Raw genomic sequence first — 19,053 nt, forward strand, 5'->3', positions numbered from 1 at the left:
TTTTAAATAATTAGATTTAATATCTTTTAGATTTAGAAATAGTATTTTTACATTTCTTAATATATATATTTTTTGGTTGTCTTACTTTTTTTTTTTGATAAAAAAACGTTGAAAGCCGAAAGCGTTTGATCAAACAATTACGTATGATGTTGTGATTTTATTCATATATGAATATTTGATACGCTAAAAAATATGAGATTTAAACATGAACCATTATTGATCGAGTATGATGTTTAACATATTATTTGATTCAATACATCTTATATTAACGGGGAAGAAATCTTTGATTCCCTATTGGGGATCCCCATGTGATCATATTCCCCGATGGGGATGGGGTCAATGACAGGGATGGGGATGAGGTTTGGGGTCCGGTCCTATTCCCATACTTACATAAAATCAACATACCAGAGGGACCAAATCCATTATTTACTCTTATCTATATCTTAATATATACATCCTCTATATATTATTAAATTATGGTATATTCTATGACCTAGTTTTTTAATTTAATCGGTATGTAGATTTTGAGCCAAATAATATTAAAAAAAACATCTCGATATGATTTACTCATCAAGAATTATGGCTCCTGCACGAGGTTATGTTCACAACCATTTATAAAATGTTTATGTTGATCTTAGATTCCTAAAAATTTACCAACTTAAATAAACAATTTCAATTCTTTTTTCCTCTCTATTTAATGTTTACAACAAATCAAATCATTAAAAGTATGTTTTGCAAACTAACTAATAAGGTAGTTGAAACTGATAAACTAATCGATTACTGATAAACAAATTTTTAGTTGATAAACAAATTATATTTAGCAAAAACTAGCTAACAAACATGTAAAATGACCAATATGACATTTTAAAACAATAGTCAATTGCAAGTATTTTATGATTCAAAATAAATTTCTAATAATAGAATTAAAACAAGTTTTTAATAATATAATATGTTAATTAATACAAACGAATTAATAAAGAAAAATTAATAATATAATATATTAATTGAAAGGATTTAAAATTGATTATTATATATATTATAAATTTTAAACTTGTTAAAAGAAATGTTAGAAAAAATCTACATTAATCTATAAATTTAAATAACCATTATATATAAAAATTGTTAAGTTTCATATTGCTAAAAGATTTTAGGATTTTATTATTGAAACAAAACTGAAATTACACAATCATAACAAGAATTACTAAATCAGATTACAATAAGCAAGATCTAAATATCTAACAATATTAAAACTAAAATATGAAAACAAGAACATTAACTCAGATGGATAATGCTTAGAACCGAAGGTTGGTTTCAAGAATGTATGAGAGAGAGAGGAAGAGAGCTTTCTTCTTTATGCCTTTTGATGTAGAAAGAAAATTATGAATATTATTAGTTGTATCCAGCTCCTTCTCCTTTTTATATATGATTTATCACTTTGGCAGAAATGGTCCCTGGTGATACAATATGTGAGCTCCGCTACCCTTTGTGTTCCCAAAAAAAAATGAGGCGCCATCCTTCATATTGACAAGCAGCTACCACTTTAAGAAAAAGTCAAATCTACCCAAATCTGTTCAAGAAATAACAAATCAAGGACATTTCAAAGTTTAATTAGTAATGTTTTAGAATAGGTCAAGATTGGATAGACATGTATTTTAACACCCGCCCTCAATCTTGACGTTTAAACAAATCTAACATTCTTAACTTTGAACACAAGTAATTATGTTGATTTATACTTAAAGCTTTAGTCAAAATATCAGTTGTTTGTTCAGTGGATGAAACTTTAACAATTTTTAGGATGCCTCTACTAATTTTTTCACGAATATAGTGAATATCTATTTCGATGTGTTTAGTTCTTTTGTGAAAAACTGGATTATTTGCTATTTGAATAGCGGATTCGTTATCACAATACATATTAACAAGAAGAAGATTATTAATATCCAAATCAGATAAAATCTTAAGAACCCAAATAATTTTGCACGATACAAATGTCATGGCTCTGTATTCACATTCAGCCGACGAGCGCGAAACAGTACTCTGTTTCTTGCTTTTCCAAGAAACAAGGGAATTCCCAAGAAATAAACAATAACCGGTGACTGAGCGTCTGGATGACAAACACTTACCCCAGTCAGCATCTACATAAGCAGTAAAGTTAAAATTTTTTGACCTTGTAATGCTGATGCCCTTTCCCGGAGATGATTTAAGATACCTGAGAATTCTTAATGCCAAATTTAAATGCGATTGCCTAGGAGCATGCATAAACTGACTCAGATAATGAACAGCAAAGGCTATATATGGTCGGGTTGCAAGAAGGTAAATCAATCTTCCTATTAGTCTTTGAAAACCAGAACAATCAGCCAAAAGATTATCACTAGAATTATTAGAGCCAGATATAACAAGATTAACTTCCATAGGAGTACTAGAAGGTTTACATCCCAAATATCCAAAATCATTTAATAACTCTAAACAATATTTCCTTTGGGACATGCAAACACCATTAATACAATCTAGAATCTTTATTCCTAAAAAGAACTTTAATTTTCCTAGATCTTTAATCATAAATTTTCCTTTTATCTACTCTTTAAAAACATTAATCTCATTAACACTATTTCCTGTAATAACAATATCATCTACATAAACAAGGAGAACAAGAAACATGGAATCAACATGCTTTGTGAACAAAGAATAATCACTAATGCTCTGCACAAACCCATTCTCAATTAAGCAAGAAGACAACTTTGCATACCATTGCCTGGGAGCTTGTTTAAGCCCATATAACGACTTAACGAGTTTACACACCTTTTTTTGTTTAGGATCATAATAACCCTCAGGAAGAATCATATATACATCTTCAACAAGATCACCATAAAGAAAAGCATTATTGACATCCAATTGAAATAAAGGCCACTTATATTGAACAGCAAGGGCAATTAAACATCTAACAGTAACCATTTTTACTACTGGGGAGAAAGTCTCCTCATAGTCTAAGCCCTCTCTTTGATTGTATCCCTTGGCTACTAATCTAGCTTTGTACCTTTTAATTTCACCAGTGGACTTATATTTGATTTTATAGACCCATTTACAGCCTATAGCTTTTCTATTACTAGGTAAATCAGTTACATACCAAGTCTCATTTCTATGCAAAGCCTCCATCTCTTCATTCATAGCATTTAACCAATTTTGATCACAACAAGCATCTTTAAAGGATTTGGGCTCAACAGATTTATTCAAGTTTGACACAAAACAGAAATTATCCGAAGAAAGACAGGAATAATTAACAACCCTTTCTATACCATACTTGACCTTTCCCTCGACGACAAAATCATCAAATTTTCGAGGGAAATTACTAGCTCTAGAGAATCTTCTAAGAGGTTGAGTTTGGGGAATATTTCCCTCAAAGATAAGACCTGGATTATCATCAGTATTTGAAACCACAACATCATTAGGAGGACTGAAAACCAGTCTAGGGCTACCCAAAGCCTGCCAACTGGTAACTCTACCAAGACTATCCTCTTGGGGAAGACTTTGTCTATCCTGATCATCAGAGCTGCCTAGCGGTTGACTATTATTGTCCATAGATAGGCTACCTAGTCCTCTTTGGTTACTGTTACTAGAATTGTCATGACCATTAAGGTCATCAGTAAAAGGTCTACTATTCTCATCGTCGGGTCCCACAACATCAAACTCATTAGATGGATCAGAAATACTATCAAAGAAATTCAAATTGTTAACATTTTCATTTTCAATCAGACCAGTTTCCTCATTACCCATTTTGAATGGAAAAATATTTTCATAAAACTTTGTGTCTCTAGAAAAAATGATTTTCTTGGTTTCTAGGCTATACAGCCTATAACCCTTTTCGAATTAGCATATCCCAACATAATGCACTTCTCAAATTTGGGAAAAAATTTGTCAAACACATTCGGTATAAGAACAAAACAGAGACGTCCAAAGTTACGTAAATGAGTTAGAACTGGCTGAAATCCATAGATAAGCTCGTAAGGGCTCTTACCATTCAAAAGGGAAGTGGGAGTGCGATTTATCAGATAAGTAGCAGTTAAGACACATTCATTCCACATGTTAAGAGGCACTCCAGCCTGAAACATGAGAGCCCTGGCAATATTAAGGAGGTGTCTATGCTTTCGTTCAACCACCCCATTTTGCTGGGGTGTATAGACACAAGAAGTCTGATGAACAATTCCTTTTGACTCAAAGAATTCACACAACCTTTGGTTTGTGAACTCAGTCCCATTGTCACCCCTAAAAATCTTAACATTTTTTCCAAATTGAGTAAGCAACAGATTACAAAAACTCTCAATATGGTCAGATACCTCATGTTTTCCTTTTAAAAGATAAACCCACACAGCACGGGTAAAATCATCAACCACAGTTAAGAAATATTTAAACCCTTCTCTGCTTTGGACTGGTAAGGACCCCATATGTCTAGGTGAACAAGTTCACCTAGACTTTCAGACTTGTGAATACTAGTGCCAAACTTTTCACGGGTTTGTTTTGCCTTATGGCATATTTCACAAGGACCAATATTTTCATTTCCAATGTTCAATTTGTCTTTTAAAACATGGAAGACTTGATCAGCAGGGTGACCAAGTCTACTATGAGATAATTGAGATGAGACAAAACATATCATACCACAATCACTGGAAGCGAAAGAAACATTATTGTTATCAAAAAAGTATAGCCCTCCGTTCTGATTACCAATCCCCACAATGTTCTTCTGCAGATAATCCTGAACATAGCATTTTGTTTCATCAAATTTTACACAGACTTTATTGTCTCTGGTGAGCTTATGAACGGACAAAAGATTTACATTAAACTCGGGAACCACAAGGATATCAAAAAGGGTCACATTTTTGGACAACTTTAGGTTACCAATTTTGTTTATCTTCGCTTTGGTACCGTTAGGATGAGTAACACTAAGGTTTAAATCTGTGACATCAACAATATTTTCTAAATTTGAGGGACAAGATGTCATGTGTTGATTGGCTCCCGAATCAATTATCCATCCAGAATGGGAATTTTGATACATACCTGCCATATTGGCAGAGGCTCCTTCGGAGGTAGTTTTAGGACTGATCAAGTTCAGGATCTTAGCTACATGTTCTTCAGAAAAGGTAAAAGATGATTTTGAAGGAACAGAGTCGGGAATAGAGACATTTCCAGCAGAAGGTCTAAAATTTTGACTTTGTGGCTTAGAATTTTGAAATTGAGATTGTGGTTTGGGACGATTTTGAAAGTCTTTTGGAAAACCTATGAGTTTGTAACAGCGCTCAATTGTATGCCCAGAAATACCACAGTGTTTACAAAGAAGATTATTTGGACCCTTTCCTGTTTTCCTTTTATTTTCAAAACCTTTGCTTAAAAAAGCAGAATTCTGAGTTTTAAAGCGATTTTGACCAGAATTAGAATTCCTATGAGATTCCTCCCTAGACACAAGAGAAATGGCTGTTTTAACAGAAGGAAGAGGATCTCTATTTAAAATGTTGCTTCTAATTGGCTGATACACATCATCAAGACCCATAAGAAATTGCATTAGTTTAATGAGTTGAGTGTGTTGGAAAAAATCGTGCAAAGCATTGCAAGTACAGGATGGAAGTTTCACAAGGGCATCAAATTGCTTCCAAAAAGAATTCAGCTTATGGTAATATTCTGAGACAGTCATATTATTTTTGAATTAGAGAGTTTATTTTTTGGTACTAATTAAAGGTTACCGACCCATCGACCTTGTCGTAAGTTTCTTTTAATTCCTCCCACACTTGGGAGGACAATTTTGAAAACACCTGTCCAAGAAATAAGTCCTCCRTCATGGAACTTAARATCCATGAGAGRACAACCGAATTACATMTATCCCACTGTTTTTCAAGAGCRGRGTCATTAATRGGACGGRTAYAGGAGCCATCAATAAAGCCTATTTTATTCTTAGTCTCTAAGGCTAACATCATAGCACACGACCACACACGATAGTTATCAGTTCCGCTAAGCTTAAAAGATAAGATAGAGCCTCCACTAGTATCGCTAGGATGCAAGTACAGTGGGTCTCCAAAGTCTAATTTTGTGACTTTGGACTCCATTGGACTTGACGAGCTAGCAATAACAAGAGAAGATTCCATAAGCAAAGAGGAACACACACACGAAAACAAAAAACTGAAATGCTTAAAGGCAGGATTCCTAAAACACTTTATTGTGCTAGGTCAAACCAACCAGACAGTTTCTCTTACAAAAAAACAAGGGCACACAAGGCACACATAAGATGAGCAAACTTATTATAAGCAAACAGAAATACAAACAAACAGAAGCAATCTTACCACAGGATCCTTTAACAGAATTAAAGGATAAAACAATACAAGATAACCAGTCACCAGAAAGGAAAGAGCAATTTATAAGAAGAGTAAGAAGGCAACTTATCAGAGAGATACTCCAGGATGTACCTGAATAGATAAAATGAGTTAGAGTAACACAAAAGTCAGATCTGAACATATACAGATCTTGACAACCAAAACTCAACCTGATCATGAACAGTACGGACAAAGAGGATTTAATAGAGTACACAACAATGTATGCATATACAGCGGATAAATGGGTATATAAATGCAAGTATATATGCGGATAACAGATCTGGAATGAAAGGACACAGATCTAACATAATACATAGTAGATCTGGAAAAATAGGACACAGTTCCAAAATATGAACGTAAGCATAGTAGATCTGGAAAAATAGGACACAGATCGAAAAAAATGCAATATATACATGCAATATAACGAGATCTGGAGGTAGGACACAGATCGAAAAAAAATGCAGAATGTAACAAGATCTGGAGGTAGGACACAGATCCTTAATCAATAAAGGAACAACAGTATCACGAGAGGGGACCACAAAATGGATGGCACACACCCAATCGGTCATCTACAAACATATCTTAACAAAAAAAAAAGAGTTAAGAACAGATATCATGAACATTATAGTAACAGATCTGATTCTTAAACACATAGAGATCAAGACCACACAAAGGACGGTACACACCCAATCAGTCATCTACAACCAGATCTAATTAAGAAGCTACAAATTTAAGAACATATATTCATGAATATACTGATAATAGATCTGATTCTTTAAACACAGATTTATCAAGGTATCACGAGAGGGGACCACACAGAGGATGGTACTCACCCAATCGATCATGTACAAAACAAGACTCAACAAGAAGATGAAGAGTCAAACACAGAAAGAGAAACAAACACAGGAACGAGCCTTAACCTCTGGTACCATGTTAAGTTTCATATTGCTAAAAGATTTTACGATTTTATTATTGAAACAAAACTGAAATTACACAATCATAACAAGAATTACTAAATTAGATTACAATAAGCAAGATCTAAACATCTAACAATATTAAAACTAAAATATGAAAACAAGAACACTAACTCAGATGGAGAATGCTTAGAACCGAAGGTTGGTTTCAAGAATGTATGAGAGAGAGAGAGAGGAAGAGAGGTTTCTTCTTTATGCCTTTTGATGTAGAAAGAAAATTATGAATATTATTAGTTGTATCCAGCTCCTTCTCCTTTTTATATATGATTTATCACTTTGGCAGAAATGGTCCYTGGAGATACAATATGTGAGCTCCGCTACCCTTTGTGTTTCCAAAAAAATGAGGCACCATCCTTCATATTGACAAGCATAAGAAAAAGTCAAATCTATCCAAATCTGTTCAAGAAATAACAAATCAAGGACATTTCAAAGTTTAATTAGTAATGTTTTAGAATATGTCAAGATTGGATAGACATGTATTTTAACAAAAATGTTTATTAATTTATTATAAAATAGAATGATTTAAGTTTTTTAAAAACTTTTTATTATCTATTTGGCATCGGTATAAATGTTATCCCACACCTAACAATTCTTATTATCGATGATGATCACATGATCAATGCCAAACACCCCTTTGAACAAAAATTCATTTCTTAATTTATTTGCGTGTTAGCAATGAGTTTCTGAATTATATTTCAAAGGCAGGATAAGTTGAACGATTTGCAGTCTGTCTGAATCGCTTGAAACTTGTTATAGATCCGTTCATCAAACAAAGAGTGAGATTGTTTGTGTTTGTGGAGGAGAAGGAACTTGAGGATGTCGTGTTTAGTTGGATGTTGTGCTTCTTTAACATGCGGTCTGTGCACATCGGCGGCATCGACAATCACAAAGAAATCAGCTAGGCTCGGCTATTGTGGTCTCTTTGGTCTCTCTTTGATCGTCTCTTGGGTCCTCCGGGAAGTCGGAACTCCGCTTTTAAAGAAAATCCCTTGTTAGTTGTTCTCTTATATCTCTATCTCGCACATACTTTGATTGTGTCTTCATGAAATCGTAGATTAGGTTTTGTTTGTTAATGTCGTTTTTGGAACAATTGATTGGGTTTACTATTTCTTTCTCCAATTTCATGTTCTTAACTGATTGATTAGCTCTATATTGTATTAAAATGTTAGGTTTTCCATTAAGAATAGTAGGCTGTGCCTGTGGTGGTCATTACTCAAATTACCAGGTTTTAGCTTGTGTAGTTGTAAACAAGCGGTAGAGCAGGTGGTTTAATTCGATGCAAAGAGAAGAACCTTGTCAGGCTTGACATGCCGCGGCTTTCTTGACCGCCTCTACATCAGGCAAATTTGGTTAATTTTTTTAATTGAATGTTTTGTTATCGACGAGAATTGGTCATCTATGTGACATAAGGTGTGTAGGAGAAATGAGTACAATATGCTATTAGTTTGCATGAATTTTAGAAACAATCCAAGAACTTAGGGATAGGTACGAATACGTATTAATATTGTCAAATACAGTGAGTTTATATTGATTGATTCAATGGCAAAAGCAGGGAGAAAACATGTTTGAACTGGGTAAAGATTTTAAGGGACAAAGCTGTTTGAACAGGTCTTATGAGCTAACCAGATTCCTAAGAATATGATGATTGCATTGGAAATGTTTGGATGGTCACAAATAGTGAGAATATGTGGAACCCCATCATATTACTTTACAAAAGAGCCTCAAGAAGATAAGGAGGTTCCAACATATATACTGGGGAAAGGTTCCAAGTTTAGCGGAAATGGAACTCCAATATACCTTGCCAATGGAGGCTAGACGGAGATTGTACTCCAGTTCTTATACCATGTAAGAATATGGAACTTTGTCAGATTAATCTACAAAAGAGCCTTGAGGAGGGAAGGGAGGTTCTGACATATATATATATATACATACATACATACATACATACTAGAAGGGTACTCGCGCAATGCAACGAGATATATCTTGATTTTGGTGTTTCATTTTATTCTGTCTCTGTAGATGTTTTAATACGGTTTTTATGTGGTTTTGAGAAAGGGATTATGTTTTTGTTTTTGAATAAAATATAAATTTGAAGATATTATAAAATTTTGAAAATAAATATATCAATATTAGTATCAAATTAACTATTTAAAAGTTCTTGTTTTTTGTGTAATTTCTTTAATTCAATTTTTTATTTTAATTTAATTTAGATTTAGTAACGAAGTAATTTATTTTTGATTTAATAATATAAATTTTTATAAGGATAATGATTAAGTATTTTGTTAGAACTCAATGATTATCCTAATTATATTTTAGATTTTTTATATTTAAGATGAAATGTTTATCTTGTATTTGACTATGTTTATTTGCAGTTAGTTACACGAATTCAAACAAGAAGTTTTAACAAGTTGTACTTACGCATAATTTATTTATAATCTTGAATTTTAAGTAATATGCATCAATAAACAGTACTTCATGCATAAAAAATGGTTTTTAAGAGTTTTTGTCAAATGCTTTATAATATAGTATATATATATAGAGAGAGAGAGAGAGTGAGAGAGAGAGAGAGAGAGAGAGGAGAAGGGGCCCAAGTTTAGCCATGTGGGACTCCAATAACTATATGAGGTTAGTGTTGATGGTCTTGAAGAAAGCTTCAAAAGCCAAGGAATTTTATTTTTCCATACTTAAAAGTTTATTATTGTGGGTTCACGTTTTGATTAATAGGTAGCACCAAGTTCTCATGATTGATATAAATACATTTTGGTTTAAATATTACTAAAATGCTTGCTTGTGTTTTAACTCTGTGCATGTTATATAAATTATCTTAGAAATAGTTGAAAAAAGAATGTGAGTTCGTTTCATCAACATATCATGATTCGTGACTGTCGTTGATAGCGAATGGTGACTCTGTTCACAAATTGGCGACCGTTAAAGCATTTAGAGCCTATAATCACACCTGTCTTAGAAACCACTTTCTCTAGAGCATATCACCTACAATTTATTGATGGCGTCATACCACTCTCCAAAAGAGACCTCGAGGAGAAAGGGAGGTCCCAACATATATACTGGAGAAATAGATGGACATAAATTGTCCCAGTGTGTCGAGAGGGGGTTAGCCAGAGTGTCGAGTCTGTAGATTGAGTGGCAGATCTTGACTCTGATACCATGTGAGAATATGTGAAACCCTCATATCACTCTCCAATGGAGGTTCCAACATATATACTGGAGGAATGGTCCAAGTCTAGCCAATGTGAGACTCCAACAAGGGTTATTAGCCCACTACATATATACATATTAAAGTGGTCAAGGTATGCGCCCTAGAGCATAGCGCGGGATTAAGTGTCTTAGCACGCTTCCACAACAGTTGGTGAGCATAAAGATCTTTTATTATGACCTTGGTGTCTGAGGTGTTGTTTCTAGTATTTTTTTTATGCTTTTACCTTTTACTATTTTATTCCCGGGACTCTGCAATCTGCAAGCATTTGTCATTTTTGCTATGATTGTCATTCATGAATCGGGATTTTTAAGTATTGGCTTCTTGCTGATGGATATGTTGAAATACTTGATTGTCTGAATTTCAAGTTAAATCTTACTAACAACCAAACTCTATATTTTGGGCTTCATAGGGATCAACTCTTCTGATACTCTTTCTGACGAATGGTTCCAAACGGAAGCTGTACTCCGTGTTAGCCTCGGAAATTGCTTGTTTTTCACAATACTTGCTCTTTTGATGATTGGTATAAAGGATCAAAATGACAGGCGTGACGCCTGGCATCATGGTGGATGGATTTTTAAGATTGTGATGTGGGCTTTGCTTATCATCCTCATGTTTTTCCTTCCAAATCCAGTATCATCGGTTTATGGTTAGTTAGCCTGGCATTTATCTCCCTGCACTCATAACAAGTGCGTTATGCCAAGTTTATTGTTATCTTATGTATTAATGGTCATTATTATAAATAATGTTTGTTTTAGCTAAAAGTGTACTGGTGTCTGTCTCGCATGTAAAGATGTCCTAGTAATGAAGTAGCAGTTAACCTTATCTCAGCAAGCATGTATCTTAGTATATTTTACAATTGAACATCTTGCTTGCCTTGAAGTGTGGGTTACAGAATGTCTGAGGATATTACTTGAGACCCAATTATGCCATATTCATATGGTATACTTTCTCCATCCCAAAAAGGTGCAACACCTTTTCAGTTTGGGTTATCCCAGAAAGGGCAAACATCAAAAGAACGAAGTTTTGTTTAGTTAATATTTAGTGTAAGGAAGATTTTCTTTTCGCAATAGATGCAATAAATTTTCAGAATTTCTTATTTTGACCGCTAACCTGATGATCTTTTAACATTTGATGACGTGGATACCCATTTACAAAAGATTTACGAAATATCTACAAAAGGGTTATGACAAAGTGTACGATAAGTTTGCCATCCACGCCATCAAATATTAGAAGATTAGCAGGTTACAGGTCAAAGTGTGTAAAAAGTAGGAAAATTTGAAACTTTGTAACATTGATTGAGAAAAAAAGTTCGCTGTTACACTAATTAGAAACCAAGGCAAACTTCATTGCATTTCACCCTTCTAGAAAGATGCAATATTTACTTTTTCGGTATTCTTTGGACATTAATTTACTTTATTTCTCACTAGTAATCAGGACCTGATATTTTTAATTTTGCTTTCCGTTCACTACTTTCCTTAATTTTGACCTTAATAAGGGGCATTTGTCAAACATTTTTGTTGAATTATGTGCCAAGCCAAATATTGCATTTTAGGATGGAGAGTGTAGCACTTACCAATATTATAATTATCTAAGGTGCCCTCTCCACCTGCTTCATCATTTCATATTATTCAATATAGCTATGTGGAAATCTGCTTGCCTCTTCAAGTTGAAGTTTAGGTGATATAAATCGAAACTCTTAAATATGCAGGATTTATATCAAAACTTGGAGCAGGGTTCTTTTTACTAGTTCAAGTGATCATATTATTGGATGCTACACATTCATGGAACGATGCTTGGGTTGCCAAAGATGAACAGAAGTGGTTAGTTATAAGCCTCCCGTTTCTTTTTTTTTCTTTTTTTGAAACAATCAACAAAATGATTCACATAGCGACTCTGAAGAGACTTGAACCATATTTGTGATCCACCGACACCATTGGGCGAAAGGCCACTTGATACTGTTTCTTTGTTTCTAACTGTTAAAATGAATGGAATGGACAAGGAGACAAATACTGAAAGTAGTGGTCTGGACAAACATGTGCTGAAATAACAATGCCACCGTTGCTGATTCTTCCTTTTTTTATTCTCTTATTTCCTGTATTTCTACTATCCAATGAGCTCTACTCTCTCTCTCTTCAGTAGTCTGCTATTTATAGACCTCAGGTCCCTTGTATTTCCTTGAACCGTGTCGAGAATTAATACACAAATCTGATTCAAAAATGCTCTCCCCTCTGTTCTTATCTTGGTATCAGACTAGTGACTCACGTCCTCTTCCATGGGAACCTCCGTTGCTCAAGGCTCTTCTTCTCCCTCATTGCCTCCTCCGTTCACCACCATAACCACACCACTACAATCAACACTGGTATTATCTCCTACTTTTACTACTACGCCTCCAATTGCTTCCTTCCTGTCTTCTCTGGTTCCCTCTATTTCTCTATTTCAAAGTCTTGTTCCTCTTACCCTAAAGCTGGATAGAACTAATTATTCCTTTTGGCGTTCTCAAGTCTTACCAGCCCTTCATGCTCATGACCTAGAGGGTTTCATTCTAGGCACAAAGGTTTGCCCTCCTCAATTTCTTCCTGAGGTTACTGGTACTGTTACACCCACTGGAGATAGTCAACCAAACCTAGGTTTTTCTTTTTTTGGGTGCGCACAGATCAGGCTATCATGAGTTGGCTCCTTAACTCAATTTCGGAGACTATGCTTGGTCATGTCATTCGTTGCTCTACGTCTCATCAAGCCTGGAGTACTGTTGAAACTCTCTTCAGTACGAGTTCAAGGGCTCGAACTCTTCAACTGCGATTTCAACTTCAAACCCTTAAAAAGGGTAATCTCTATGTTCAAGACTACATGTTAAAAATGCAATCTCTATCTGAAAGTCTTGTCTCTGCTGGACAACCTATATCCGACGAAGAACTTATTCTCTACATTCTCGGTGGTCTTGGACATGACTACGATTCAGTCGTAGTTAACCTCACCTCTCGTCATGATCAACTCACAATTCAGGAGGTCCAATATACGCTTCAAAGCCAGGAGATGTGTCTTGAACATCTCAACACCCCTCTTCCATCTACAGAATTCAGCAGTTCGAGTGCAAATCTTGCTACTCAAATGCGACGAGGTCTTGATCTTCAAGGGACCACCCCTTCTTTTAACATCACCAACAGCCGTGGATCTCCACATGGTCGTGGCAGGTGACGAGGGGGTAGAGGAAATCGGCCCCTGTGCCAACTTTCTGGTAGATTAGGACATTTTGCTTCCAATGCTATCAACAATTTGATGTTAGTTTCCCTGGACCATCTACTGGTTCGTCTTCTTCTGTCTCATTTGGGCAACGGAACTCTTGGAGCAATGACCAACAAGCCTACTTCACCTCTGCTCAAGAAAAACATTTTGATAATGCTTGGTATCTGGACAGTGGAGCTACAAATCATATAACAGCAGATTCTTTCAACATCAGCCACAAATCTGGTTTCACAGGTAATTCAAAAAATTTCATTGGTAATGGACAAACTCCTATCACCTATTCAGGCGGTAGCTCATTTTGCACAACCCTCTTACTCACACCATCATCTCTTCAAATCATATGCTTTGTGTTCCAGAAATCTCCAAAAACTTGTTATCTGTTGCTCAACTAACAAAAGACAACTCTGTGTTTGTTGAGTTTTACCATGATTGTTGTATTGTGAAGGATCTCAATTCGAGGAAAGAGCTTCTTCGAGGGATGTTTAGTGATGGACTCTATAAACTTCAGCTGGACAATGGTTTTAATATGACATCTGTCTCCAGTTCTTCATCATCCGGTTCCAGTTCTCCCATTTCTTTTCGGTCTTTATTTGCTCAAAATGTTTATGTTTCTCAAGTTAATCTATGGCACATGAGACTTGGGCATCCCAATTTCTCCGTATTAAAACACATGTTGAGTAATGAACATCTTTCTGTCTCTAAGAGTTATCAGTTTTGTGATTCTTGTCATGATGGAAAATCAAAGCACATAACATACAGTCCCTCACTCAAAGTCTCTACAAAACCTCTTGAATCAATTCATTCTGATGTATGGGGTCCTTCTCCTGTTCTTTCCAAAGGGTTTTTGGTATTATGTTCATTTCGTGGATGATTTCAGTAATTTTACCTGGATTTTTCCACTAAAACTCAAATCTGATGTCAAAGACATATTCATCAATTTTCAGAAATTAGTCGAAAGAAAGTTTGAAACCAAAATCAAAACTGTACAATCTGATTTTTTTGGGGGGGGGGGGTGAGTATCGCAATCTTGTACCAATTTTGGCATCTTTAGGCATTCATTTTTTTTTATTAACCTGCGAGCCGACTAATCATAGGGTGACCACTTGCCTTGCGGGTAGCCCGGAGTCACCGCATTTGAACCTCCATGGCCACAAGGGGATTTTTGTTCCTCCTTGGATTTGAACTGGGGACCTCCAAGTATTTTTGACCTTTGGAGCCCAGCTCAAGTCAATCAGGCACCACTCTTGTGGTTTAGGCATTCATTTTAGACACCCATGTCCACATACTCACCCTCAAAATGGCAAGTCCAAAAGAAAGCATCTTCACATAATAGAAATGGGTCTCACTTTACTTCACCAAGCATCCATGCCTCTTCAATACTGGTGGGAAGCTTTCAGTACCTCTGCTTTCCTAATTAATCATCTTTCAGCTCCAACTCTGGACCTCAAGTCACCTGTTGAGGTTCTCCTTCAACAGATACCATACCTCCAATTTTTCAAAGTTTTTTGTAGTGCCTGCTTTCCACATCATCGGGCATACAATCATCATAAGTTAGACTTCAGTTCCACCAAATGTGTTTTCATTGGTTATATCCAAATCATAAAGGCTACAAGTGTCTTCATCCATCTCGTAGAATCTATGTTGCTCAAACTGTCAAATTCAATGAAATGGAGTTTCCCTTTGCTACTGGCTTTCAATCCTCTCTGCCCAATTCGTCTGAGTCTCCTTCCATCTCTGCCTCACCTCAACTTAGTCACTGGCTACCGTTCTTATCTCATTCAAGTAAAGATGATAGAGCTTCTTCACCGACATCTCTCGAAGGCACTCCACAAAGTACTAATCATGGTTATTCTTTAAACTTTGTAAATTCTCCCATTTCTTCTATCTACTCTTCCTCTCCCACCAAAGCTCAAACACCTAACCACACTTCATCCCCTCTTACCAGCCCCATTTCTGCTTCCCCTCTTCCTCCAAAACCCTCCCATCCAATGATTACACGTTAAAATGAATGGAATTGACAAGGAGACAAATAATTGAAGTAGTTCTGGACAAACATGTGCTGGAATAACAATACCACTGTCGCTGATTTTTCCTTTTTTTAATTCTTTTATTTCCTGTATTTGTACTATCCAATGAGCTCTACTCTCTCTCTCTTCAGTAGTCTGCTTTTTGTAGACCTCAGGTCCCTTCTATTTCCTTGAACCGTTTTGAGATTTAATACACAATTCTGATTCAAAAATGCTCTGCCCTCTATTCTTATCTCTAACCATTTTGTTATTTACATCTTCAGGTTCGTTGCTTTACTTGCAGTATCAATTACTTGCTATATTGCTGCATTCACAATTTCGGGACTACTGTTTATTTGGTTCAATCCCTCTGGCAATGACTGTGGCCTTAATGTCTTCTTTCTTGTCATGACAATGATTCTTGCACTTTCATTTGCCATTATTGCGCTACATCCCAAGGTAAGAACGAACATGTTGTGTTTATTGTTACCTTTCTTAATTTATCCAAGTTATTACGGTCTAGAGACCTAAGTTAGACTAGGGTGTGTAGTTTCTTTTACATTTATCATGTTGTTCTTGTACCTGCTGCTATTTGTATATTATTGCTTACTCTTAACCAGCTTTTCAGTTTTTATCTTATATGCCTCTCTCTTTCGCGCACTTTTCACAAGTTCATGGTCTTCTGGAAACAACCACTCTACTTTTTGGGTTATAAGTCATGTTTGCATACATCTTATATACCCCGAACCACCTGGGCAGGATGCATTAGGCTCGTTTTGGCTTATCCATATGGTGGAAGCAATGAAGTTGATGTTGTGAAATCTACTCTTGCAGTACTTTAAATTCAACAGCAAACTCTAAGTTGAACTTTCTCTAAGATCTTATGTTACTTGGTTTATATCAGGTAAATGGTAGCCTGTTGCCGGCTGCAGTAATATCAGTTTACTGTGCGTATGTGTGTTACACTGGTCTCTCTGCTGAACCTCGAGATTACGCCTGCAACGGTCTTCCCAATAAATCCAAAGCAGTCACCACAAGTACCCTTGTTCTCGGCATGCTTACCACTGTTCTCTCGGTTCTATATTCAGCACTTCGTGCTGGTTCTTCCACAACCTTCCTATCCCCTCCGTCTTCTCCAAGAGCAGGTAATAAGCTGTTTCTTAATCTTTTTTTACATGTCAGGGGTTTTCACAGAAACAGTCTCTCTCTCTCTCTCTCGGGACAGAGGTAAGATTTGCAAACATCTTACCACAAAATTTACTTGCGGGTGGGATATGTTGGCTCTGTTTAGCTTGGTTTACTTAGGGGCTGTTTGCTTATTGCCTCTTACTGGGGAACTAAACACTTGCTGCCTCTTGGCAGCATCCAAAACATACGGCTTTCTGGATGTAGATGGTGATATCTATACAGATGGATCTTACCCATAATATGTGGAAGTATCAACGTAATTTCATAGTAAAAAATGGCAGACTAGCTGATATTTATATCAGTTAATGAAAGGACATGCAGTCAGTTTAATAAGGATCGAGTGACATTGCTCGCAACTCAATCATAGATGATGGAATGATCAAAGATATAGTCTCTTATCAGGTCAAAGATGATGGTATTTACCAACAATCTTATTGGGACACATTGCTGACTGAGAATCTTACCCTGAAAGTGAGAGTAGTGACTCTTACCCTGTCAACACTTACCAATTTATGTTGGTAAATGTGTAACCAAAAGGTGCACTCATTTGGGCTAGTATGATTCTAGCATATACATCTTATATATTAAAAACACTAATATCTAGCCAAGTCCTTTATCTCATTGTCAAAATCATAACAAGTCAGATTGTGTCAATCATCTATTTGTTCTGATTCTTTAAGCAAACAGTGAGTCCGTGTAATTGATCAGAATCATGACTGATTTGTCCTCATCCTATCGGCCTACAATTCTACAAATAGTTCTAAACGAAGTATTCAAAAACATGGTTGTGTTCTTCTCTGGACTTGCTTGTAGTGTTTTATTGCTTTGAAATTTATTAGGAGCCACATGAATGGCAACATATATAAAAACTTCACTCTACTTTAACATTTCATCGTTTACGTACTTGAACGAAATGATAATTTTTTTCACTTACTTCTACTTGATATCATGTCAATTACATCATTTTGTTTACTTTTTCTTGATGAAATTAGCCAACATAAATCATGAATAACAGTTAAGATGACCAACATTCTCCTTTCTCTTTTCTGGAATTGAATTTTTGTTGATTCGTTTGATTAAAATTGGACATAGTAACAGACATGATTATAGGAGTATAATTTGCAATCTTTGTATCTATTTTGCCATATATATAAGTTTATGTTGGTTTAAACATTGCTGTGTTATAGTTTGCAAGTTTTGCAGCAAATTTATATATGCTTTCCTGAATGATGCTACTAGTAGTATGAGAAATCCTCAATTCTACTCATAAGTTAACTTCAATCAACAACAGGTGATAGAGCATCTCTTCTAGATTCCGAAGAATTGGAAGCAGGCAAGGGCAAGAAAGAAGCGGAAGCAAAACCCGTGAGTTACTCGTACACATTTTTCCATTTGATATTTGCATTGGCAAGCATGTATTCGGCCATGCTTTTATCAGGCTGGAGCAGTTCAGAAAGCTCGGACCTCATAGACGTTGGGTGGACATCGGTTTGGGTTCGTATCTGCACCGAGTGGGTAACCGCCGGGCTCTATATTTGGTCCCTCGTTGCTCCGCTCCTTTTCCCTGACCGAGAGTTCTATTAGATGTTTGTTTGTTGATTTTTCGGTATGTGGATATTGGGTTTTCAGTCAATTTGTTAGCGTGTAAAATGTAAATAAATAGATGTTGGGTGGGAGATGATAGGTGCTCTAGTTCGGTGCCAACGATCCAATCTATATTCCTTGTGTTTGTGGTGATCTAAACCTATTATCTATTCTCATGTCTTTACATTAGGTGTGGTGGCTGGTGTGTGGTGGCGAGGTCAAAGCCTTACGAGTTACAATGATGTTTCTCAAAGCGTGGCTCAAGGCAGCACACACATGCACATATCTATACCATCTTATAAAACATATTAGCAAAAGCCTTAAAAAGCATATGGTACTGTTTTTTATGCAGAAAGATTTTTAAAAAAATCTTTTAATTTCAAGATGAGCTTAGGAATGCTACGCTTAACGAACGCTTATTCGGGTAAGCGCTTGTCAATTTACATTACCTTACTGGATGAATATGGCAAGGATCAAGAATTTTATCCGGT

General features: G+C 35.7%; 1 protein-coding gene across 1 annotated transcript; it reads left to right on the forward strand.

The window, feature by feature from the left end:
* Positions 1 to 8,140: 8,140 nt before the first annotated feature.
* Positions 8,141 to 18,738, forward strand: LOC112502641 (serine incorporator 3). Its single transcript, XM_025106610.1, has 6 exons — positions 8,141 to 8,315; positions 10,951 to 11,187; positions 12,250 to 12,361; positions 16,075 to 16,249; positions 16,695 to 16,935; positions 18,270 to 18,738. The coding sequence occupies exons 1-6, from the start codon at positions 8,141 to 8,143 to the stop codon at positions 18,560 to 18,562; spliced, it is 1,233 nt and encodes a 410-aa protein (XP_024962378.1). The 3' UTR covers positions 18,563 to 18,738.
* The last annotated feature ends 315 nt before the right edge of the window (positions 18,739 to 19,053 follow it).

Source organism: Cynara cardunculus, unplaced genomic scaffold (assembly GCF_001531365.2).
Source record: "Cynara cardunculus var. scolymus isolate 2C unplaced genomic scaffold, CcrdV1 Un_Scaffold_1691, whole genome shotgun sequence".
Lineage (NCBI taxonomy): Eukaryota > Viridiplantae > Streptophyta > Magnoliopsida > Asterales > Asteraceae > Cynara > Cynara cardunculus.

Excerpts from the sequence above, each read along its gene's own strand:
- LOC112502641 (XM_025106610.1), top strand. The coding sequence starts at position 8,141 with ATGTCGTGTTTAGTTGGATGTTGTGCTTCTTTAACATGCGGTCTGTGC. Across the intron at positions 8,316-10,950 it reads GCTTTTAAAGAAAATCCCTT|GGATCAACTCTTCTGATACT; the intron begins GTTAGTTGTTCT and ends TGGGCTTCATAG. Across the intron at positions 12,362-16,074 it reads GCCAAAGATGAACAGAAGTG|GTTCGTTGCTTTACTTGCAG; the intron begins GTTAGTTATAAG and ends TTACATCTTCAG.